The 23,625-nt window shown below is 39.7% G+C and overlaps 1 protein-coding gene and 1 long non-coding RNA gene across 6 annotated transcripts in view; both read left to right on the top strand.

Annotated features, from left to right (window-relative positions):
- The window catches only part of LOC118092176 (uncharacterized), a 30,863-nt gene that overhangs the window by 2,564 nt on the left and 4,674 nt on the right, over window positions 1–23,625 (top strand). For 2 of the 5 annotated variants that reach the window (XR_015946278.1, XR_015946275.1), the window contains exons 2-5: window positions 2,107–2,162; window positions 11,187–11,292; window positions 12,422–12,552; window positions 17,817–18,469. This is a non-coding gene — a long non-coding RNA (uncharacterized LOC118092176). Of the gene's footprint in view, window positions 1–2,106; window positions 2,163–11,180; window positions 11,293–12,421; window positions 12,553–17,816; window positions 18,470–23,625 lie in introns of those variants that run through there. The other 3 variants (XR_004693479.3, XR_015946277.1, XR_015946276.1) reach the window with 2 other exon arrangements.
- On the top strand, window positions 2,468–10,738 carry LOC148684231 (uncharacterized). The gene is made up of 2 exons (XM_088653543.1): window positions 2,468–5,308; window positions 10,557–10,738. Exon 1 carries the CDS (start codon window positions 4,186–4,188, stop codon window positions 5,299–5,301), a length of 1,116 nt encoding a protein of 371 aa, XP_088509669.1. The 5' UTR covers window positions 2,468–4,185; the 3' UTR covers window positions 5,302–5,308; window positions 10,557–10,738.

Below are 23,625 nucleotides of genomic sequence, written 5' to 3'. Positions count from 1 at the left end.
TGTATAGATTTGGCCAGTACATGTCATTTTGCTCTTACCTGCTATGAACCTGATTTGCCATTTTATCATCAGTTCACCCAGTTTGTAGAGACTTTTCTGGAGCGTTTCAGATGCAGTAGGGAGATTGCCTGTCTTGGGTTTCTTCTTGGCCTACCCTTCACTGAAATTGTATGAGCTGTTGCCTATCTTTTGGGGCCATACTTAACAAGCTGGAGAAACTCTTGGGCATCACACAAACACTGAAACAAAGCACTAAAACCAGTAATGATAACTCCAGTAGAATTTGGGTTTCTTAGCAAGGGAGGCACCAGGGAAAGCATGTGTGCCCACAGGTGCCACATCAGCCTTTCCTGATATACATCTTGATTAGAACAGTTATATTTTATCAGTTTTGCATTGCCATCATGAATGCAAACCAAATTGAAGTGCAGTTGAATCTCAGTTATGAAATATATAAATGAACTAACCTGCCAATTTCAGAAATTTTATTACTATTTTAAATTCTGCTCCTCTACATACACTGATACAGAATGTTGGAGGCAGTCCTTGCTCTGCCTTCTCAAAGCTGGGTAAATGAGGTGCTAGGCTAGGCTATGGGCAGGAGGTATAAGGGCTCTTGCCAGGGTCCTAGAGTCCTTCCTCCTAAGGCTTATTGAGCACTTTTCCAGCTTTGTGAAGGAGGTGGGAGAGCTCCTAAGACCCTGCCAGAGCCTTGTACAGTGGTGCCTCGCTAGACGAATTTAATTCGTTCCAAGGGTCTTTTCTTATAACGAAAAATCCGTCTAGCGAATCCCATAGGAATGCATTGAATTTTTTTTGTATTTTTTTGCCATAGGAACGCATTAATTGAATTTCAATGCATTCCTATGGGAAACCGCAATTCGCTAGACGAATTTTTCATAAAACGAATTCGTCTAGCGAGGCAACCTCCGCTTGAAAAATCCTTTCGTTAAGCGGAAATTTCGTTAAGCAGGGCATTCGTTAAGCGAGGCACCACTGTACCTCCTTTCCAAAGCCTGGCACCTTGCTTAGCTTAACTGGCTTGGGGGGGGAGGGGGATGAGCCATAGTTTCCATGTCAAAATACTATTGCAGCCCACTTGGTATGAAGCTAGGGGCTTGTGTGCCTCACTGCTTAGAACCCAGCTTGGGAGAGTGACTTGTTGACCCACAATCTACCCTATTTTATCAGTGCGACATTTAGGTTTGGGAGGCTGAATAAACCCAGAACAATTGTGTCCAGACTAACAAATATATGCAGCATAAAGAACATCCACAAACCAAGCAGAGCCCATCCACTAGCTAGCAGGTTTTTTGTCTTTTCCTTCATACCTTCAGCACGATTGAATTCCAAAGCTGGGGTAATTTGGAAACTTCTCAAACAGCCTCCAACATGACAGTTGAAGAATTAGAAAAATGTGTGATCCTCTAAAAAGCAGCAAATTGCAAAATGCTTAAGAATTGCTAGGAGGATAACATTTAGCTGAGAGAGAAAGCTATTATTTACAGCACTGCAGTCTTGGTGTGCACAGCTTCTTATACTTCTTCAAATTCTAGCACAAGGAGTTTGCAGTATAAATTGCTGAGTTACTAATTTGGAACGTCTCAGGAGGGTGCCATTACCATTTAAGAGAACAAGGGAAGTGTTCATGGTGAGTTCTGGCACCTCTATTTCTAGAAAGGTAGCATTGCAAGTTACTAACTACATACAGTAGTAGCAGCTCATGTTGGTGGCAGTTGCTTAGTTCTTAGTGAAACATTTGGTGTTGGCCCAAATTTTTGACTGCTTACAACTTTTATTCGAGACAGTGATGTACAAGTTCTGCTCCGGAGGTTGATGTAAAAGTTGTGCTACAGAGGTTGCATAAAATAAGGTCTAAGAAATAAAATTTAAAAATAGTGAGGATTTTCAGGAAGCTGATAATAATTTATTAAAATGGTAATTGAAGCTAAGACATAAATATGAATTCAAATCTTAAAAAAAGATGAATTTAATCACTGAAGTTTCATAGAATGAGGATTGTATGTAAACATTATCTTGCATGAAGGTGGACCAACAAAATACCTTTTCAAATGTTAATCCTAGATTTCCTTTTTCTTTTTGTAGATTCTATAATAAAAGATGCAGACTTACAAGATTGCCATGTCTTACTTCCATCTAAGGTATATTGCAATGTTCTTGCCTAGTATGATGTATTTCATTTTCAGTTTATGTCATTGTGAATAGAATATCTGGCCAAAGATGAAAATCATGAACTGATTCTGGATACTTCTGTAAAGTGTTATACACATATCTGATGGCTTAAAGGATTTTCTGAGGCCAGATAGACAGATAAAGTATGTTTAAATCTACCTTTACAGTTATTTTAATTCTGTTTACTAGATTTATAGACACTTGTCCTTCTAGAAAACCTAGCTAAGTACATCTAGGTTAACTATTAGTAACCTAGGGGCAATATCACAGTTTCATAAAGTGCAAAGCAAAGGTAACTAATGAGGTACCTAATGTGGTGACCTGCTGATGTTGCTGGACTACATCGGCTTTTTCGAAAAGCAAAACCTACAGAATATATTTGAGTTAAAAGGATCTAATTCAGGAAACAAATATCTCCTAATACTAAGTTTTGCCATTGCTTTTATATTCCCGGGTTCCTTTGGAAGGAAGGGTGAGATATAAAATAAATAAATTTCTGTCACACAACTCCTTTGGGCTAACTTTATTCCATAGTGGCCTGGCTGGTTCTATGTGCATCTTTGCAGAAACTGCTCCTCAAGATAATACAATTTTATGTTCCCTGTGCCCAAAGACACTAGGCCTTCTGTTAACATGGTTAGCAGTCTGGCTAGCTACTTTATTCTACTTTATTACTTAATTCTGCTTCTGGAAATAATTTCCCTCTCCCTGTCTTCAATGGAGTTTGCTCGAGCTACCTCTGGACCTCCTTCTGTACTACCAGCAAATCTCTGCCCTTTCTGAGCTAAGGAAAGGGGCAATAGTTAACATAAAAAAGACTATAAAAGCAGAGTGTAAACAGAGTGTGAGACTAGAGGATGGTCAGTATCTCATAGTAAAAGGAGTAAGTTTCAACAAGTGAAAAATGATCAAGCAGGAAATTTTGTTTTACTAAGTTAAGTTGCTAATAATTTGAGTAAACTTAAAAAAATTATTTTATTCTCCTCTTGATTGGCTTCCGGTTTTGACCGCGGATCGAAAAACAGGCTAAAAACGGGAGCTCTGCAGCCCCGAACTTTAAGCTGGAAAAAGGGGGTGTTTTGCGTGGCTAGCGACCCCCCACAAAGGACAAGAAGGTGATTCTTGCCTGAGGTGTCGGCGGTTCCTCAAAGGTTCTCCCGGAGACCTTCACACACAGTAGAAGGAGGGGGAGAAGCTGGGCACTGCGACAGCGAAAGAACATAAAGACCAGCAAAGCCGAAACCTGATTCGATCACGTACGGTAAAAATTCCTTTTAGTAAACCCTTCTAACCACCACCCCCGGGCGAGAGAACTTTGTATTTGAAGATTAATAGAAACGTAAAGGATCCCCCCCACACAGAACGGGAAGAAATCCAAACGAACTAGATGAACTGATAATATTAAGTGGGGTGCGGGAAGGAACGTGAAAGAGCTGAAACGCTAAGCATGAGACGCTGTCAGGGGGAGAACTGAAAAGAGTGTAAAGTTGGGGATAATAACACAAGAAGTAAATTGGAACCAATCTGAACTTTGAGACATTAAGCTGCATATAATTGAAACTGAACCCAGGACTTTATAAAAGCCATTTTTGTTAAGCACTGTGTGGAGGAGGAGAGTGACGGAGACCCTCTATTCCTAACGCTTCGTGAGGAAGTTTTATAAATACTTTGGGGGGGAAGCGTTATAAAGGACTTTTCCAACTTTCTTTTTACTTCCCTTTCTTCCCCAATTATAAATAAAATGGCGACGATCCTCTAAAACGAAAAATGACTAAGCAGACAAGGTTACAGAGAAGCCAGAAGTGACGTTACCTATTGTACCAGGAGATTTAAAGAGACTTTCGCCTGTGGAAAGTTATTACAATTAGCAACGAAGTGACCCCTAGCGGCTACAATATAACCCCAGTAAATACAGCAAGCTCCTAGGTGTATAGACAGAAAGAGAGCGACACCGTGTGGCTAATAAAGACTTGACACAACACCATAGATAAAATGAACAAACAAAATAAGAATACATTAGGAACCTCTTCTCAAAGAAGAACCTCAGCAGCAGAATATGAATTAGACCTCAAAGAACTGATTTTAAGTCTTAAAAATGATATAGGAGAAATCAAGCAAGAGTTTAAAGATGATATAGGGAAGATTAAACAAGACCTTTCTGAAATTAAACAGGAGATGAATGAAAGAATAAAAAAACTTGAAGAGAAAGTAGAAAATATGGAAGGAAAAATGGACTCCAGTGAGAAAGATAAACATGAAATAAAAGAACAAATAAATAATATAGAAGAAAAGTCTAACAAAGCAATGGAATTGACTCAGGAGATAAAGGATAAGAACCAAACGCTGGAGACATCGCTGAAAAATATGGCAAAAGAGAAGAGAGAGGGGAAAAAGGAAATAGAGAAAATAAAGAAAGACCTGGAAGAGCAAAATGCCGCCCTAGAAGCATCACAAGATGCGCTTGCGATGATGCAAATGAAATTAAAGGAGAAGACCTTGAGATTTAGGAATATCCCAGAATTACCCAACGAAGATATAGAGAAACGGATAATTAGCGCCCTGGCTAATTGGCTAGATCTAGAAGAACTTGATGTTGATACCAAAATAGAAGAGATTTATAGAGTTAACTCCAAGAAAGCGAAAGAGAACAACTGGCCGGGAGATTGCCTTGTATCATTTACCAACATGTGGCTAAGAAACAAAGTTTTAAAAACAAGAGCAAAAAAGAAATTAATCATGGAAGAAACAGAAATATTTGTCCTGAAAGAAATCCCACCCAGACTGGTTCATAAAAGGAAAAAATACTTATTTCTAGCAAAACCATTAAAGGCGAAAAGGATACCCTTCAAGTGGGAATATCCGCAAGGAATAGCGTTCTCTTTCAAAGGAAGATGGAGAAGATTCGATACACCAGAGGCGGCAGACAGATTTTATAGAACATACGCACAAGAACTGGGAGGGGATAAATCAAAGACAGCTAGAGATCAGGCCCGGGGAAAAGAAGAAGAACTAGAAAATTCCAGTAGAGAAGAGCTGGAGGCGGCCGGGGAAGAAGAAGTGGAGGAAGAAGATGGGGAAGGAGTAGAAGAGGGGCAACTAGAAGAATGATTGAAATGTAAATATATAGAGTATCTTTAGTATTGCTGTAAGAAATAATTAAGAGGAAAATTAGGTAACTCACTTGAATATGTAGATATTTAATGATTGTCCTTGTTCATGCTTAGTCTAGGCTGACATAAGTAAGAATAACGTTAATTGGAAATCTATTTTGCTTGTGTGTGTTTTATATATATATATGTATATATATATATATACATATATATATATCCAATTTGATAACCAATAAATACAAATATGAGAATAACTTCTTGGAACGTGAACGGCCTAAATAATAAGAAAAAAAGGAATAGGGTGGGGCACATACTAAAAAAACAAAACTGGGACGTGATCTGTCTACAAGAGACGCACATAAATAAAAAACATGTGAGAGTCCTAAAAAATGAGAAATTAGGAATAGAATTCGTGGCGGCCGATGCAAGAAAGAAAAGAGGAATTGTGATGTACATAAAAAGCAAATGGAACCCGGAACTAATTGGGACGGATAATGAGGGAAGAATCCTTATAGTTAAAACAGTAATTGAAGGAGAACAATGGGTCTGGGTGGGTATCTATGCCCCCAACGGGAGTAAGAAAGAATTTTTAAAAAGATTGGAGACCCAGTTAATAAATTATGCGGGGGAAAGATTAATTTTAATGGGAGATATGAATGGAATTGTAGATCCAGAGTTAGACAAAAATGGTTGGAGTAAAGGAAAATCAAGTGGGAAACTACCCCAAAAGTTTATGGACATTACAAGTAATTTACACTTATTAGATGCATGGAGATTTAAGAATCCCATAAAAAGAGAGTACACTCACATTTCGGCACGGCACCAATCGGCGAGCAGAATAGATATGATTTGGATCACTAAAGAATTATCATTACGAATTCATAAAATAGAACTAGGACCACAGACCCTCTCGGACCACAACCCAGTAACCCTTTCATTAAAAAAAGAATATTCCCAGAAAGGTTGGAGGATGAATGTCCTTATGTTAAATAATAATAATCTTATTAGCGAAGCAAAAAAAACGTTAAAAGAATATTTTGAAATAAATCAAACTGGTGAGGTCGACCCTTTAGTGACTTGGGATGCGAGCAAAGCTGTTATGCGTGGTTTTTTTATATCACAGAATGCAAGAATAAGAAAGGAGAGAGAACAAAAGAAGGAAAAAATTCTCCAGGAAATAAAAAAAATAAGGAAAAAATGTTACATAAAAAATGTAATAAAACAATTGAGCAAGAAGTCAAATTATTGAGATTAGAGTATGAAAAATTAATCGACTATGAGATCGATCAACGATTACAATATTGGAAATATAAAAATTTTGAATGGGCCAATAAGCCCAGCAAATTGTTAATGTGGCAAATAAAAAAGAGGAAAAATGAAAAAATAATAAATAGAATTGAATCGGAAGGGAAATATTGTTATAAAACAGAAGAGATCATAAAAACCTTTCAGAAATTTTATGAAAAATTATATCAGAAGGAAGATACACCTATGCAACAAATCGATGATTTCCTGGCAAAATATCATTTACCAAAAATACCAACGGAAAAAATATTCTTGTTAAACAAAGAAATAACATCCCTAGAAATAATAGAAACAATTAAGAACATGAGAAAAGGGAAAGCCCCAGGTCCAGATGGGCTCCCAATTGAATTTTACAGAGAACTACAAAATGAGGTTGTAACACCTCTAAAAGATTTAATGAATTTAATCTTACAAAAAGGAAATACACCCCAATCATGGACGGAAGCCCAAATAATTTTAATACCCAAACCCCAAACGAATTTAGATAAACCAGGCAATTTTAGACCGATCTCGCTGTTAAATAGCGATTACAAGATCTTCGCAAAAATAATAGCCAAAAGATTAAGCAACATACTGGAGGATATAATACACAAAGACCAAGCGGGTTTTATAAAAGGAAGGTACGCTAAAGATAACATAAGGACCATTGTAAACATATTGGAATGTTTAGAGAGTCGCAGAGACAAACAAGCAGCGCTCCTTGCCATCGATGCAGAGAAGGCCTTCGATAGGGTCTCGTGGCCTTTTATGATGAAAATTATGGAAAAATTAGAATTAGGGGACAAAGTGGAAAATGCAATCAAATCAATTTATAAAACACAGGGAGCAAAAATATTAATAAATGGGAAAGTATCGAATAAAATAAATATTACGAGAGGCACCAGACAAGGGTGCCCTCTGTCCCCAACCCTCTTTATAATTACTTTGGAAATTTTATTAAAAAATATTAGGGAGGAAGAAAAAATTAAAGGGATAATTGTTGGCAAGAAAAAATTTAAAACAAAGGCTTTCGCGGATGATATTATTATCACCACGGAGGACCCTATCGAGGGCATTCCAAAAGCATTGGAAAAGATCAATGAATATGGAAATGTAGCTGGCCTGAAAATTAACTATGAGAAGTCGCACATGTTGGTAAAGAACCTGGAAGAAGTAGAAAAAACAATATTGCAGGAAAAAACGGGATTGAAAATAGTAAAAAGGATAAAATATTTGGGCATTCAAACTACTGTTAAGGGGATTGATTTGACTCAAGAAAACTACAAGGAAATCTGGAAAAAAATCAAGGCAAATTTTGTAAATTGGGACAAACTGAAACTATCCTTACTGGGAAGGATATCATTAGTGAAGATGTGTGTAGCCCCAAGGATGATCCACCTATTTCAAAACCTGCCAATATTGGGCAAAGAAAATATATTTAAAGAGTGGAAGAGAGACTTAACCAAATTCATCTGGAACGGAAAAAGACCAAGAGTCAAATATAAAATTATGATAGACAGTATGCGTAGAGGGGGATATGGAATGCCTGACCTTGAAGCATACCATGATGCGGCGGCATTATGGTGGCTTAAAGATTGGATAACACTGAGGGATACCGATCTATTGGATCTGGAAGGTTTGGGACTGGCCTCCGGGTGGCACCACTATTTGATGAGGGAGAAAATTGAAAAAAGGAGCAGTTTCCGGCTTAATATTATTAGGAAGTCATTATATCTTGTATGGCAAAAATATAAAAGATATTTTGAGCCAAAAACACCTTGGTGGCTCTTTCCCCTTGAAATAGTGGCAGTAAGGAGAAAAAACATGGAGACAAACTGGCCCACATATAGACAATTAATAGAAAATAAAGAGGGAACCTGGCAGTTAAAGGATTATGAAGAAGTAAAGGGATTCTTTACTACCGTGTTTCCCCCTTTTTAAGGCGTAGTCATAAAATAAGCCATAGCAGCATTTCTAAGCATTTGAGAAATATAAACCGTACCCCGAAAATAAGCCATAGTGATAGGCGCTGTGCGGAAGAGATCACTGAGCTCCCCGAGTCAGCAGCAGCAACGCCGGCCGCAGCAGTGTTTGCTGAGTCCTTTCTTGCTTTTGGGACTTGGTTACTGTGCTGGCTTGGGATGGTGTGTGTGCAATTGCTGTTGCTGCTTCGTGTTTTTCAGCTGGATTCTCTGGGTTCTAAGCACTTTCCCCCGTTTGTTTGTGAAGCAGCACTCGGCTGCAGCCCCTGCCTCTCCCGACGGCTGCATGAATGCGAGGCTGGAGTTGATCGCTATCTCCTTTTCCATTTCTTTTGTCTTTGAGCACCCGGCCCCGCCCCCTCTCCCCTTCGTGGAATGAAGAACAGAGTTTTAGCAGCATTTCCTCATTATAAAAAAAAGGTCAGGAACTTTTACTTTAACCTCAAAAATGGGATATTTCCTCTCTCTAAAAACAACTCTGACCTGAACACCAATAAAACGGGGGTAGATCACCTCCAGTTTATAAATCCGCAAGTAGATCGCAGTCTCTTGGAAGTTGGGCTCTATACTTTGGCTGATTGCAAGCCTTTGCATCTTTAAAAAACAAAAACCATGCGCTTCTCAGTCTTAATTTTCCTTTAATTCATCCCCCTATACCCTCCTCCAACCATTGTCTCCTTCCATTCCTTACCCCCCTCCCTCTCTCCCCACTTCCCTCACTCCTGTGCGATCTCATTTAGTCATATACTTGCTTTTTCTGTTGTGTTGTCTATTTTATATTTAATATTATTACCCTTTATGATGTTATTTTTCCCCTTGCGATAATTATTTATTTTTTATCTTTAACTAACTTTCCTTTCCATATTTTTCCATATATAACTCAACACTTTCCCATTCCTTCTTAACTCTTTGGATAGAGTGCCCCCCCCCCCATTATTGTTGTTAATTTTACAATTCCTGGATTTTTTATGGAACCGAACAGCTCGGGTGCTTCAGAATGTGCCTTCTGTTGCTACAGGGCTATGGGGCTTCACTATTTGACCCCCCACCCCAGGTTGGGATTTTTAAAGTAGTTCTGTGGGTCCCAGGGCACAGAATCACCCCGATCCTTTCCTTTGTCTAAACAGACCTCTTCCCCCCTGACTTTGGAAGGCTGTGCTTCAAGGGTGATACCAGGGGTTTTTTAAGACCTGCGCCTCTTAAGGATTGTTACGGTCCATAACTTCCATTGCTTTCTACAGGGTTGGGGGTTTAAAGCACTGCCACCCCCACCCCACCCTGCAGGCGCTCGGAACTGGCAGCGCCAACAACGCGCCCAGCAATGTGCAGAAGAGAGCACCGAGCATCCTGAGCCAGTGGGTCCCAGTTGTACCAGCACTTTTTTAAAAAAAAAAAGACACCCCCTGAAAATAAGCCACTGTGTGTTTTTTTGAGGGAAAAAAGTTATAAGACGGTGTCTTAAAAAAGGGGAAACACGGTACCTGGTTGCAATATTTTCAAGTAAACCAAAGATTACAAATTGACAAACAAATTGGCTTTGATAAAGAAACATCTAAATTAGAAGAGATTTTATTGATAAATAAGGACAAATTTATTAAAAATTTATACCAAATTATATTGAAATGGAAAACGGAGGAGGAATTAACAAAGGAATGTATGATCAAATGGTCACAAGATTTGGGGAAACCAATAACAATGATAGAATGGGAAAGATTATGGAAAAGGGACCTAAATTTCTCACCATGCTATGATATTAAGGAAAACCTAATGAAGATGCAAAATAGGTGGTATCTAACACCAGGAAAATTGGCCAAGATTTATCCAGGTTTAACTAATAATTGTTGGAGATGCAACCAGGAAGTAGGAACCCATATACATATGTGGTGGCATTGCAAACAAATTAAAAAGTTCTGGGAAACAATTTATAATGAAATAAAGAAGATGATGAGATACCCAATTAAGAAATGTCCCAAATTATTTCTTTTAGGAATGATGCCGGAAGAAGTTAAACCTAGAGACAGATGCTGTCTAAGTTACGCGGTAGCTGCCGCAAGGACACTAATAGCAAAAAATTGGAAGGCTGCTCACGTCCCAACAAAAGAGGAATGGCAAGAGAAATTATTCAATTATTACAATCTGGCTAAAAAGTATGAGGAAATTAAAGGTATCAAGAAGGAAGAAAGTGAAAATAATTGGAGAGTGTTTATAGATTATATAAGAACTAAAGTAGCGAATACTAGCCTTATCTCCGCCAAATAAGGTTCAGTCATATATACGACTATATATTAGATGCTGTATGGAAAGAGAGGATGGAATAAATGATAGTTAATAATTGGATGTATGTTATGATTACATGGGCTTAATACAAGTTAAAGTAAGATATGCAGAGTATTATTATTATCATAGAATAATAAAAGGAAAAGTTCAGTTTAGGTTGTGAAGTCAAGGGGAATGGGAAGCAGAGAGGGAGGGGGGAGGGAAGTAATACTTCGTGCAATGAATTAAGATAATTGTAATGTCTTTTTTATGGTGATTATTTATTTTAATTGTGATGAATGTTTTGTTATGTAATAAAGTTTATTTTTTAAAAAAAAATTATTTTATTCTGGAGTTTTAGAAAGACGGAGGAGATAGTCAGCAGGATATCAAAGAGAAGTTCCTCAGTTTGGTTACCAACAGTGCAATTCTACGCAGTCTAATCGTTTAATGGGGCTTCCTACCAGGTAAGAGGGTATAGGATTGCAGCCTAAAGAAGATTACACATTTATGGAAATGTCGTGAAAAAGGATTGTTGAATGTAGGATAAACTAGAAGTAGTTTATCTACTTCTAAACTTGAAGGTGTGCCAGCAGTTGGAATTTACATAATTTGAAGCATTTTTAAGACCAAAGGAATTTGCTGGGAGAGATTTTCAGGAATAAGATTTAAGACAGCACAATATAGCAAGAGGAGCCAGGGGAAGATGGTATTTTAAAGAAATGTTTGAAGTGTGATTTTTTTAAAGTTCTGATTTTTAAATAAAATTTTGAATAATAAATTTATATCAAATATTTAAATGAATTCAGAAGACAAAAATGCATAAACATTTACTAAACTCTTCTGTACTTAACCAGAGGAAATGGTAGAATATTGCTGTTTTAAAAGGGTAGTTTTATCTTTCACCACTAGATGGCAGTGTTTAACAGAAAAGAATTTAACTTCTGCCACAGTCTGCCGATTTCTTGAAAAATATAACTTTTACAAATATTTCAAGTTTTCATTGTTTTGTTACATGTCTCATCTGAAACATTCTTGATCATGCAAGAAGAGGGGGAGTTGCATTATATCTTTTTATATTTTCATTTAGAAATGCAGTATTAATAATGTCTTAAAAGGTAAAGGGGCCCCTGACCATCAGGTCCAGTCGTGTCCGACTCTGGGGTTGCAGCGCTCATCTCGCTCTATAGGCCGAGGGAGCCGGCGTTTGTCCACAGACAGCTTCCGGGTCATGTGGCCAGCATGACAAAGCTGCTTCTGGCAAACCAGAGCAGCACATGGAAACACCGTTTACCTTCCCGCCGTAGCGGTTCCTATTTATCTACTTGCATTTTTTGACGTGCTTTCGAACTGCTAGGTTGGCAGGAGCTGGGACCAAGCAACGGGAGCTCACCCCGTCACAGGGATTCGAACCGCCGAGCTTCTGATCAGCAAGCCCTAGGCTCAGTGGTTTAACCACAGCGCCACCTAGGTCCCTAATAATGTCTTATGATAGCTATAACTGATTGATTAATATAGCCTTTATGATTAGAAACCAATGATTTCTATTGTTTACACTGCAAAGGCATAATTAGTAGCTGGACATTTGGTTTGCAGAGCTCTCATCCTTGTAACATCACAGCTGCTCAAATGGCAGGAATGAAGCAGTCGTGAGACTGAGGCTGTGGTGGAAAATGGCTCCATCTGTGGTATCTGCACAGCTCTGAGTTCACCACTACCCCACCCAGGTAAGAAAACATCACAGCTCCACTCTACCACATGCACCACAAACTTTCTCCCTGTCATTCCCCTCTCCTCCCAGCAGGGGTAGTGAGGTGTAAAGGGAGGGGGAGGGATTGATGAGTTGTAAAGGGGTGGGTCATTTGGGGGAAGCTGTAAGAGGAAGGAGAGTTGGGCAAGGTGTAAAGGGAGGGTAGTTGGTCAGGTGTAATTGGGGTGGTAAAGGTAGCAGGTTTGGGAGAGTGGCAGTTTGGTGGGCAGTGGTGATCAAAGTGAGCACAGGTGGCAGCTCCTAGTATAAAATAACATTTGTTATACATTTGAAAAATAGTGAATAGTTGAAGTAACAGAACTTTCAAACCAGCAGAAACTGGTCCAATGGATCTGTTTCCTGCAGAACGAACAACTAACAGTGAATGTTTGGGAATTGGGATCTTTAGTTTCTAGCCGGGGCCAGATTTAGATGAAGAGAGGCTCTAGGCTACACCACTTGTGAGGCCCCTCCCAATCCCCAACCCTCATGACCAGAAGAAAATTGAAGTGTGTTATGAACAAAATTGAGTGAAGCCAAGAATGATGACGGGTATTTAAAATTCTGCAATTCACAATTACTCCTCTAAAGGACATCAGTAAACTTCATCAAAATTTGTTTGTCAAAGTTTGTCACTTTCAGTGTACAGAATGCAGACAACCACTCTCGAGACATTATGGCCCTTAATTCATTTTTAATTCTTTTGAGTCTTGAAAAACTCCTCTCTCCCAAGTTGTTAGTGACCATAAAGCTAAGAAATAGCTGAAAAATCGCTTCCACACTAGGAAAGGCAATCTGATTGGGTTCCCCCCTTGTATATAATTTTATAAAGGTCTGTATGAGACACAGTGCTCTGCTGTAAGCCTATGGCTTTGTCTCACGTACAGGTGAAAGTGCAAAAGTTCATCAAGAAATTTCAGGTCAATATCTTCTGGGTATGTTTCCATCAACAGTTCAACACCTTGCTGAATTTCTTGCTTAGATGCTATCAGGATAGCAAGAATGGAAAACAATTGTGCAACATCACTGTACAGTACTTCTTTTTAAATTGGCTTCAAGTGCATCTAATATAGGATTAAAGGATTTTATCCTAAACTTATCTCTTAAAGAAAGTGCATCTAAGGCATCATGTGCACTTCTGTCATTTCTTTGCCATCCCCTCACTCTTTGTCTCCTTGTTTTGTGGTTAACATTTGGAAAGGTGGCTTTTGCTTGTTTCTCAAGCTCATCAAAATCCCTAATTTTCCTTAAAAAAATCCAGAAGTGAACTGTACAAACTTGCACAAGAATTCAATAACAGGCCTGATTTCTGAATGGCTTTGCTGACCTTGTGAAAATGACCTAGCACACAGATTTATATCTCGTAAGATTTTGCAGACTTTGGCTGTGAACTAGAGCCCCACAAAAAAATTTCAAGTTGGGCCCTACAGAGTTTCAAATTGGGCCCCACTGAAGTATTGGATTTACAATTTTGGGAGAGGGGAGACTGCCCGCTGGGGGGTGGGTGGGCTGGGCAGGCCGCCTAGATTTAGAGGCTCTAGGATTCAGCCTACATAGCCTATACATACCATAAATCTGGCACTTTCTAGCCCACTCAGGGTAAACTCAGTCACCTTACTATGCAATCATTACCGTATGGAATATCCAACTGGTCCTCCCTTAGAATTTAGACACAATAATACAACTTTTCCCCAGCTGGCATAAATAATAGTTTGTTTCCATTTCTGATTGTTATTTCATTGTGAATTTTGCAGCATTTTCTGTAATTTTATCATATACGTAATCTGCCCTGAGCCCATAGGGTGAAGGATGGACTATGAAAAAATAGACATCAAAGCTTTTGAGTGTGCATATTTAGCAAACAAACTTAGCAAAACAATTGCAATCGTATTACAGTACTCAAAGTCTTAAGCATACAGAAATCTGGCAAAATGACTGTTGTACCTTCTGTGCTTCTGCATATATAAATGCTTTTTCAGCAGGCTTCGAGCCAGTGAAACAACTTCCCATTTATTACAGTGACCTCTTGACTATAGCTTTCTCTATATTTTTATTAAATTTTCAACAAAGGCAACAGAAATGAAAAACAATCAACAACCACCACATACAAATACACACACACACGCACACACACAGTATCAAATCTATGCTCCCTTGCAGGAATCCCTTGCAGATGACTGCCTTGTGTGGAGATACAGTGAGGTTGTGCATCCATAGCAGCCAGCTTCTGTTTGAGGAACGAGCAAGGGAAGCAGCACCCTGCCAGGAATAGGTGGGGCAGTGACAAGCTGTAGGGAGACTGAGATGTACCTCCCCGTACTTAGGTTGTGCATGTGGTGGTGTCCAAGGCTTGGCGAAGGATAACTTCCTTACTGATGCTACGGAACTGGAATGTAGGGCAACAGATCATCTGGCCTCGCCCCAAGAGCCATTTTCCCACAGGAAAGGATGATACAGGCATTCCTCTCAACCGTAGTCGCATGCACCTCCGTCTTCCTCGCAATGGCTGTGCAGCCGAAATCCCACAGTGCCATGAATAGCTCAGATAAGTGGCAGGATGAAGCCACCCCGATAGCCTCAGAAATTCCTCTTCACATTCCAGAAGGTTGTCTACCACTGAGTTCATCTGTTTTGAGGCGAGGTTGCACACTGCAATCAGTGCTTCTTCTTTAGTGTGTGAGACTTGTATTCGAGGGAGATGCTGGTGAATTTCCTTGACAACCAAGAGCAGTCCAACAAGCAGCCACATCCGCCATCTTGAAACAACCACTACTCCCACCGTCCCTCCTGACTATAATTTTTTCCTAGTAATTTCATGTATTAGCTTGTTTTGGGCAAGGAGCCAAAAGGTTCTGTGTGAGTTGAAAGCACTTTTTTTCTTGGACAGGCAGTGAGGGGAGGGGGAAGAATGACTATTAACCAGTATTTCCAATAGCAGCCATTTGTGTAATATTCCAGGAGCAGCTTTTCAGGGATACAAGTGCCTGTAGTATGAGAGGAGACTGGAAAAATTCCCATTGTAAGCTTGGAACTCCACATCCTGACCATGGAGTGAAGCATATTTATTCCATGATTTCAAAAATGAATGGCACTAAAACAGGTATCAGATACAAATTTAATCAGGCACATCAGTGTTGATGTTGGAATTAGACAGCAACCTCATGCAGAGTTTTCCTGTCTTTTACCCATAATGCAGGGGTAGGACAATGGGAGTTGCAGTGTTAACAACATCTGGAGGGCCATGGCCTCCCCAACTCTGTCATAAAGTTTACCCATGTTGTTTCTCCACCTTTTACCCAATCTACATGGTTCACCACTGGTGGCTGATTGTTGGTAGTTGTTGTGACAGGGGAAAGCAACATACCGGTATGTAAGTAACTACATATGTAGTTAATATGCCCATGGATGGAATATACTCCTGCACAGTGAACATCAAGACTTTCAATTAAGAGTATTTCCACCCACCCACCTTATCAGGGTGACCTCTACTATGTAACTAGTCCTCCAGTTACTTTATATAGCCCCTGTTATCATTAGTTCAAATAGAACATTTATCATTCTTAAGCTATAAGAATATAATAAAATCTCTGCTGCACTGGGCCAAAAAGCCCATCTAATCCAAGGCCCATCTAATCCAGCATCCTCTTCTCACTGGCCAACTAAATGGCTATGGGAAGCCTCTATGCAGGACCTGGGTTCAACACTGCACTTCTCACTTGTGATTCACCAAAGCATACTGTCTCTGGCAGTAGAGACAGAACATCATCCATAAAAGCTTATGCCATAATAAAAGTGCTAGTCTTTTAAAATGCCAGAAGACTATTGAAATAGAAATAAAATACATCACACCATAGTGGGGAGGACAGTGACCAGATATGCTGTACAAGTACAAACTGTTGAAGGACAATCTTGCCCTCCTTCCTTGTGGTTCTTTAGCTTTAAGTTGAATTTGATCTAGTTGAGATTCCTGTGTTGCAGGGGGTTGGACTAGATGACCCCCAGGATCACTTCCTGTTCTGAACCACAAGGCCAAAGGAGGACCTGTGTGAGTGGATGCAGGGATATCAAAGAAGGAGTGATAAATTCTAGTGCTGTATTAAAAGAAAGTTGTAAACGTACAGCAAATCAGCCAACCAGGTCTCCCAGGCTTTACAGGCACGGGACAGACACTGCAGCAAAGAGATGGCTTGTCCCCAGCCAAGCAAACATTCATACATTCTTTATACACAAAAGTCGCTTTGCCCAGGACTTCACATCACTTCATCTGACCATAGAGGGCATAGGTGGCAAATAAAGATAGTTCCCATTTCTGGGCTCAGAGCCCAGCACTCCAGGCCCACAGATAAGGATAACATCAAAGCAATCCATTTAGCGTATATCAAAGCAAGTGAGTATAAACATATATGAGGTCATTGTTACAACAACTACCAATTAATTGTGGGGTTATCTTGACTACCACAATGGTGTTGCAGAGCTTCTGGAACAGTTCACCTTTGGTTCAACACACTTCCAACTCTACAACTCTATGATTCTATGAAATGGAGGATACCTTTGCAATGTATAATTCAGATATTACTGAAAGAAGAACACATATTATGTGGCTCCAGAAAGAAAACAGTAACTTAGGACATTTTAGGGATGGATCTTGGAAAGGAACCAGTGAAGGAAAACAATGTAAGAAGAAAGTGCCTTTGTGCAATAACGAACTGCTTTTCTTTCACCATTCAGTAAACAGAACTGTCCCCAATTCTGGGATGAGCATTAAGAATTTCCAGGGCAGAGGATGAAGGGCGCCTCTGCCAATTCTAGAACAGTTCCTAAACTGTATTGTGAACAAACTGAAGCTTTACTTAAGCCTTGCTGCTGGAGGAACCAGCTGAATGCATCACAGAATTCTAAAGCAATAGCTTGTCTGCAGTCCAACTAAACAGTTGGGTGACAGTTACCTTTCAGAACAATGTGCTTCATAATGTTTACTCTACTTGCCCTATGGGCTAAGGGGAGGGCATGTCAGGAACATTTCAATGCTTGTTGCACACGCCCCCCCCCAATCCTATATATAACAGCACCTGCAGCACAAGCTATTAACATTTTTCTTTGAAAAGACATTGTGTTGGACCATACTTCAGTTCCAATCAGTGGGGATGGTTAGTCATGACAAGTCCTATTGTTTTTAATTTAAACTCCATGTAGCTACCGGTAATAGTCTGGAGCAACCTCTTGCTTTATCTTGACATTTAGGAAAGGCACTTCAAAACATCCCCATCTGTCCACCTTTGAAATCAAGAAAGGACTCAAACTGGGGGTGAAAACAAGGTTGGCATTTTGACCCTCATCATTGGATGTACAAACTACCAACATCCTGTACAAGAACTGAATGTGTAAGGTACAGATGACTTTTAAAACAATTATTACAAATTGTTTCTCAGGGTAGCATTGTTGGATATTGGTCCTGTTGGTTTTACAGATGGTTTTAATGTACTTCTGCTGTTTTAACTTTCAACAGCACCACAATGAATGGTGCATAGTTTGTAATTTTTTTAAAAAAAATGGCAAAGCTCTTCTCTGAGGGAGGGCTCTGTAAGAAGTTGGGGGGAAGATGTTGCAAGATTCTTGTAAGAATTATGGAATTGGTTAATAGAATGCAGGGCAGTTGCACCCCAGTGCAGTGTTCCTTGGCTGCTTTTGATATTGTCTATTTACTATTTATTTCATGTAAGTAGAGGGAGGGGGAGCTGTAGGTGAATTCTTCTCTATGTGAAGAGTTGCTCCTCTCTTGAAATGAATTAGCAAGCTGGACCTGCACCAACTTCATATGTGCAACAGTGACTGGGAAAATCTTCTTGTAGTAGCCTAAACTCTTTCAGAAATAAATTGGAGGAAAGACTAAACAAGCCGTTGTCTCAAGTAAACCTCTTGGCTACAACAAAGAGTTATGTGGAGATACTTGAAGCCTGCTGAAACAAAGTGTACCTTTGAAGTGTGGACAACAAGGAATTTTCCTGATCTCCACCCCCTCTTAAAAAAACCCTGCCTTGGTTAAAATGATATTAAAATATGCATGTGCTCTATAAACATATAAAAAGCCATCCTGACTGAAAAATTGCCAAATCTAAATTGGGTCAGATTGACTACACCTATAGTTTTTTTGTTCCAGCAACTTATACTGACGCTGCCAAGCCTATATGATATTGGCCTCTTGTGTTCATGAGCATGACATTTGATTTCAGTTAGTCATCTTTGTCCCTATCCTTCCCTACTCTAGTGTTTAATCTGTTAGGTATTTAATATTAATTTTGCTCTCTGTCCTAGAGCAGTTAAGGATGCCTGGGACTCAATTGCAAGTTCGTTAATTCACATCACTTAACATGCTGCCTTTTGAGGTGACATACAAAAGATAATTAACTGCATATATATATGTAAGGATAATTTAGCTTTATAAACCTACCAGTAGCAGTAGCTTTCAGCATGAAGGAAGAATGCCAAACTACTGCTTCTTGTTCCTCTGATCTCTCAGCAATGGCAGTCAATAGCTAGATGGAAAAGAGCTCTCAACTAGAGCTGTATTATATTTGCTCTGACCTGTCAATATAATAAGCTTGTCATAATGTGATTTGGCATAATAATCTGCCTTGCTGTCAAAATCATGGTGAACAAGATCTAATCTAATGTCCACTTGGAAGGCTTCTATGAGAATCTGTTACATTCTTACTACTGTATAAGGATAGCCAATTAATGTTGGACCTTCCAGATGCTGTTGGACCATCAGCCCCACATAGCATGTCCAAAGATCAAGGATGGTGGGAGATAGAGTCCAACATCTGGAGGGTGCCAAGTTGGCAACCCATCCTTTAGTAGCATAAACTCAATGGCAAAAATGCAGTGAAAACACTGCGTATGTTCTACTAGCAATGGTGCTGGTGGGGAAAATGTGAAGTTTATGTGGTTTGAAGTAGAAGGAAAATTAAAGGAGTTTGAGGACAGAATATATTCTATTTCTACAACAAATTTTCCTCTGAAGTCAGTCTTGCTGCTTTACAGCATAAGATTAATTTAACAGGGTTGAGCAGGACAACATACAAAACGTTACTCTGGATAATTCAGCATTGAACAAACTAGTTCCATAGACCACTATATAGATCATTAAATAATGAGCAACAATGATATTCCTAATGAGAACCCCTAATTTATAGAGAAACATTCTTCTGTAGTGTTTTATTTGAAGTATAAATGAGTCATCTACCCCGATTCCTAATATGTTTTTAAAAAGACACAAAGTTGGCATTATATTGGAAATCTAAAAAGCAAGCATGTGTTCAAGAATGTAATTCAGGAGCAAAATGCAAAAATCTTCTTGACTAATTAGAAACGCACCGTCTGGCAGAAAGACAGATTACTCCTACTACCGTATAAGTCTGACACTAGGAATGATAGTCCTGATTACAGGCAAGCATGTCAGGACTGCTTTTGCACCACCCCTCTACCCACACTGAGATGATAACTTCCCAGCCCATGTTAGCACGGTACAATACTGTATATTCCTGCGTATAAGACTACTTTTTAACCCAGGAAAATCTTCTCAAAAGTTGGGGGTCGTCTTATACGCCGGGTCGTATTTCTTATATGGCGAGTATATCCCAAACTCTATATTTTAACTGGAAAAGTTGGGGGTTGTCTTATACGCCCAGTCGTCTTATACACCGGGATATATGGTAAGCTTCAGAAGTCATGGAGTGACTACAGCAATTTCCCCTATGGATTCATTGTAGTCTTAAACTACTGTGAGAGAGCCACTATATATAATTAGTAAAAGAAAGGAGAGCAGGGGCCTCATAGGCAGACCTGATCAGTCTTCTCTAATATGGTGAGATGTATTATGTATTTCTATTTAAACAATAGTAATCATTTCTAAATTTCCATGTATGCAAATTTGTCCCCTCTCTTTTTGGGGAGGATGCATTTCCTCTTGGCAGTGTGTAAGCGGACATCCTCTGTAGAAGTTTCAAGTGTCAAATAAGACATGTATATCTATAACATTTGTACTTTCTCAAGCCTTCAGACTATTTCAGAATGCACAGGAGGACACAGCCAATCCTTCTGCACACAGCATTTTCATGGTTGAAATATTCTCCCAGTCACTTTTAGCTCTTTTAGCACTATGAAGGAAGACGTATGCGTACCTGTATATTTTGCCTTGAAGGGCAAATAGCAGTGGGGGGAGTGATGTAAACCAGAAGGGTGAGACAGATAGGGAGTGGGGAAATTGCAAACTCCCCCAGCTACAGCATTCTTCTGCCCTGTAAATGAGAGCACACCTGGGCTTTAGATAAAGTGGTTAAAATACCTTTGGTCCCCCCCTCCAAGAAAACATTTTAAATCCCTAACATGTAGGATTTCAGCCATAAGTATTACCTCTTTGTAGCGGGAAGTGACACAGACTCTGATTTCCTGGGCTCACCAGTTCACTAAGCCAAGCTAACTCTCTCTGTCTCTGTCTCTGTCTCTGATTGGCCAGAAAGAGCCAAAGGACACACCCTCCATTGACAGCAGAGAGAGCATTTAAAAGCCAGTGTTCCCTTGCAGCTTTGTTCCATCTCATTACAAGGGATCTAGGCCACGTCTCCCAAACCACCAGGAAGTTGATTCTCCTCATGCCCTATTCAGACTAGATATAGTATACAAAAGTGGACAGGTCAGAATTCAGGGGCAGCTCATCCCATTTTGCTGCCTGAGGAGAAATGGGAAGGTGCTGCCTTCCCTGCCGCTCCCCAACCAAAGTTTTGCTTACCAGAAGGGGCACCACCCAGCAGGATTCCTCCACCAAAAACAGCTGCTTCCACCCATTCCGTGGGCTGGCCCTACCAAGAATAGTTTAGTTGTGGAGCCACAGTGCTCAACTTATTTTGTATTCTGTTTGACCTGTTGCCTGCTTTCCCCCACCTGTTATTTCTAGTAAAGTTCCACAATTGAGCTAGTAGAGTCAGTGTGTGATTGCCCCTCAGGCTTTGGGAATCCTCACATCCTCACCCTTTGGTTCCACACTATTGTAAGTCAAAGGCCAGAGTGGTAAAACCAGAAATTTGCCTTATTCTCTCAGGAAGAAACAGAGGGCTGGAGAGCTGGCTTTATGTTTGTGCAAATTGCAAAGGATTGGTTGGAGCCTTGGTGTGTGCTGGTCCAGGATTCTTGTCTTTAACAATTACTGGTACTTGGATGATGATGATAATTACTTATACCCCGCCCATTTGGAAGCCACTTTGGACGGCTTCCAACAGGATATTAAAAACACAATAAAACATCAAACATTGAAAACTTCCCTAAACAGGGCTGCCTTCAGATGTCTTCTAAAAGTCATTGTTTCTCTCTTGTTTCTAGGGCTGAAGGTGACTAAAAAAAAAAAGAGTGGTGGCAGCAACTACTGTACTAGATAGTAAGATCTGACTGCCAGCAGGGCTGTTAGGCAAGGAAGGGGATGTGAGAGGAAGGGGATATTTTCCCACAGGGAAAATATAGATAAGGAAGTTCCAGATAGCTGAGGCTATATTATAAGAACTGCAGCTACCATCAGCATATGAATATGCAGAAAATTCCCTTTATACCCTTATCTAAGACCAAAATTACAGAGTGCTCAAAAAGTAATTGCAAACCATAATTAGCTATTGTAACAAGTTTTCGCACCACACAAAAAGCAATGGTTTCTGTTTATACAAATGGATTAGTTTTCAGCCCAGTGCTGTCTGTTCCATATATTTTGTAATTTAAGAAATTAAAGATTCTCTAGCTGTTAATATATCATTATTATGATAACCAGATTCCAATAATTATAGTGCAGCAAACATCCTTGCTTGTTAAAAGGGATATTAGTGTTAAAAAATACACAAGTTTCATTTATTTACCAGCTCATGTGCCGTAGAAATTAGTCATAACCAGTGTTCTTAATACACATATACCAGGCATACAAGGTGGGGGTGGGGGACTCAAGTCCACCATGTGCTGCAAAAGAAAAATGGTTTTGGACAAAATGAATAGTGTCTGAAACATGCATATAGAAATGACAAAACACATACAGTCATACCTCGGGTTACAGACACTTCAGGTTGTGTGTTTTTGGGTTGCGCACCGCGCCGAACCCGGAAGTACCGGAACTGGTTACTTCCGGGTTTCGGCACTCGCGCATGCACAGAAGTGCTAAATCGTGACCCGCACGTGCGAACATGCCACCCGCACGGATCACGTTTGCAACCCGAGCGTCTACTGTACTGAGTTTTGTGACAATATTGGCTATGAGAGTTTCACTCACTCAAAGTATTTTCTCTTTCATGTGACCACCTATAGTACAATGAGTTGGTACTGTGAGATGATTTGATGCTACATAGATTAATCCACTGGGAAACTTCTCAAGCCAACATGAAAAGTTTCCATCTATTCAGCTTAAGAGCTGGCTGCTGCTGTGCATTTTGATGTTTCCATATGGCATCAAAACATTGTGCTGCAGCATTCTGTATGGTTTTAAACAATATGGCAAGGCTATCCTTGTATGACGGTTACAACAAAATCTATTTTAATGGGGAAAGCACCTGTTTTGAATCTTTTAATCCCGTGATTTCAAATCTGATGATTTCAAATGTTAATTTTACAGTTTTTCAAAATATATGATGGGTTGCTGTATTCTCTTTGAATACATATTTAAAAAGCTAATCTAATTGACACTGTCCTTAGAAGTGGACATAAGTGCAGGGGGTCTTGGAAGTCTTACCCCTCATCGGAATGCATCACTTAGAAAGCATTGTAGGAAAAAACAATTTTTCTACCTTGGCCTAAGGTATGTTATGATGTGGATCCAGGAGAAGGGAGATAGGACAAAGCAGGTGGATGGAAAGCTTATAAACAGTGCAGAAAAACTCATATTCTTTGAGTAGCTCCTCGCTTTCATCATAATAACCCAACACTTTCTGCTCCAGCTGTAAGGAACTCTGTGGGCTGGGCTGACTAATCAAGGCCCTCCAGATGAAGTATAATTCCTGTCATCTGTGACCATTGGCCTTGTTGA

This window comes from Zootoca vivipara, chromosome 11 (assembly GCF_965207765.1).
Source record: "Zootoca vivipara chromosome 11, rZooViv2.hap1.1, whole genome shotgun sequence".
Taxonomy (NCBI): Eukaryota; Metazoa; Chordata; class Lepidosauria; order Squamata; family Lacertidae; genus Zootoca; species Zootoca vivipara.
This window is presented reverse-complemented; position numbering and strand designations above follow the sequence as displayed.

Coding starts and splice junctions, on each gene's coding strand:
- LOC148684231 (XM_088653543.1), top strand. CDS start 4,186: ATGAACAAACAAAATAAGAATACATTAGGAACCTCTTCTCAAAGAAGA.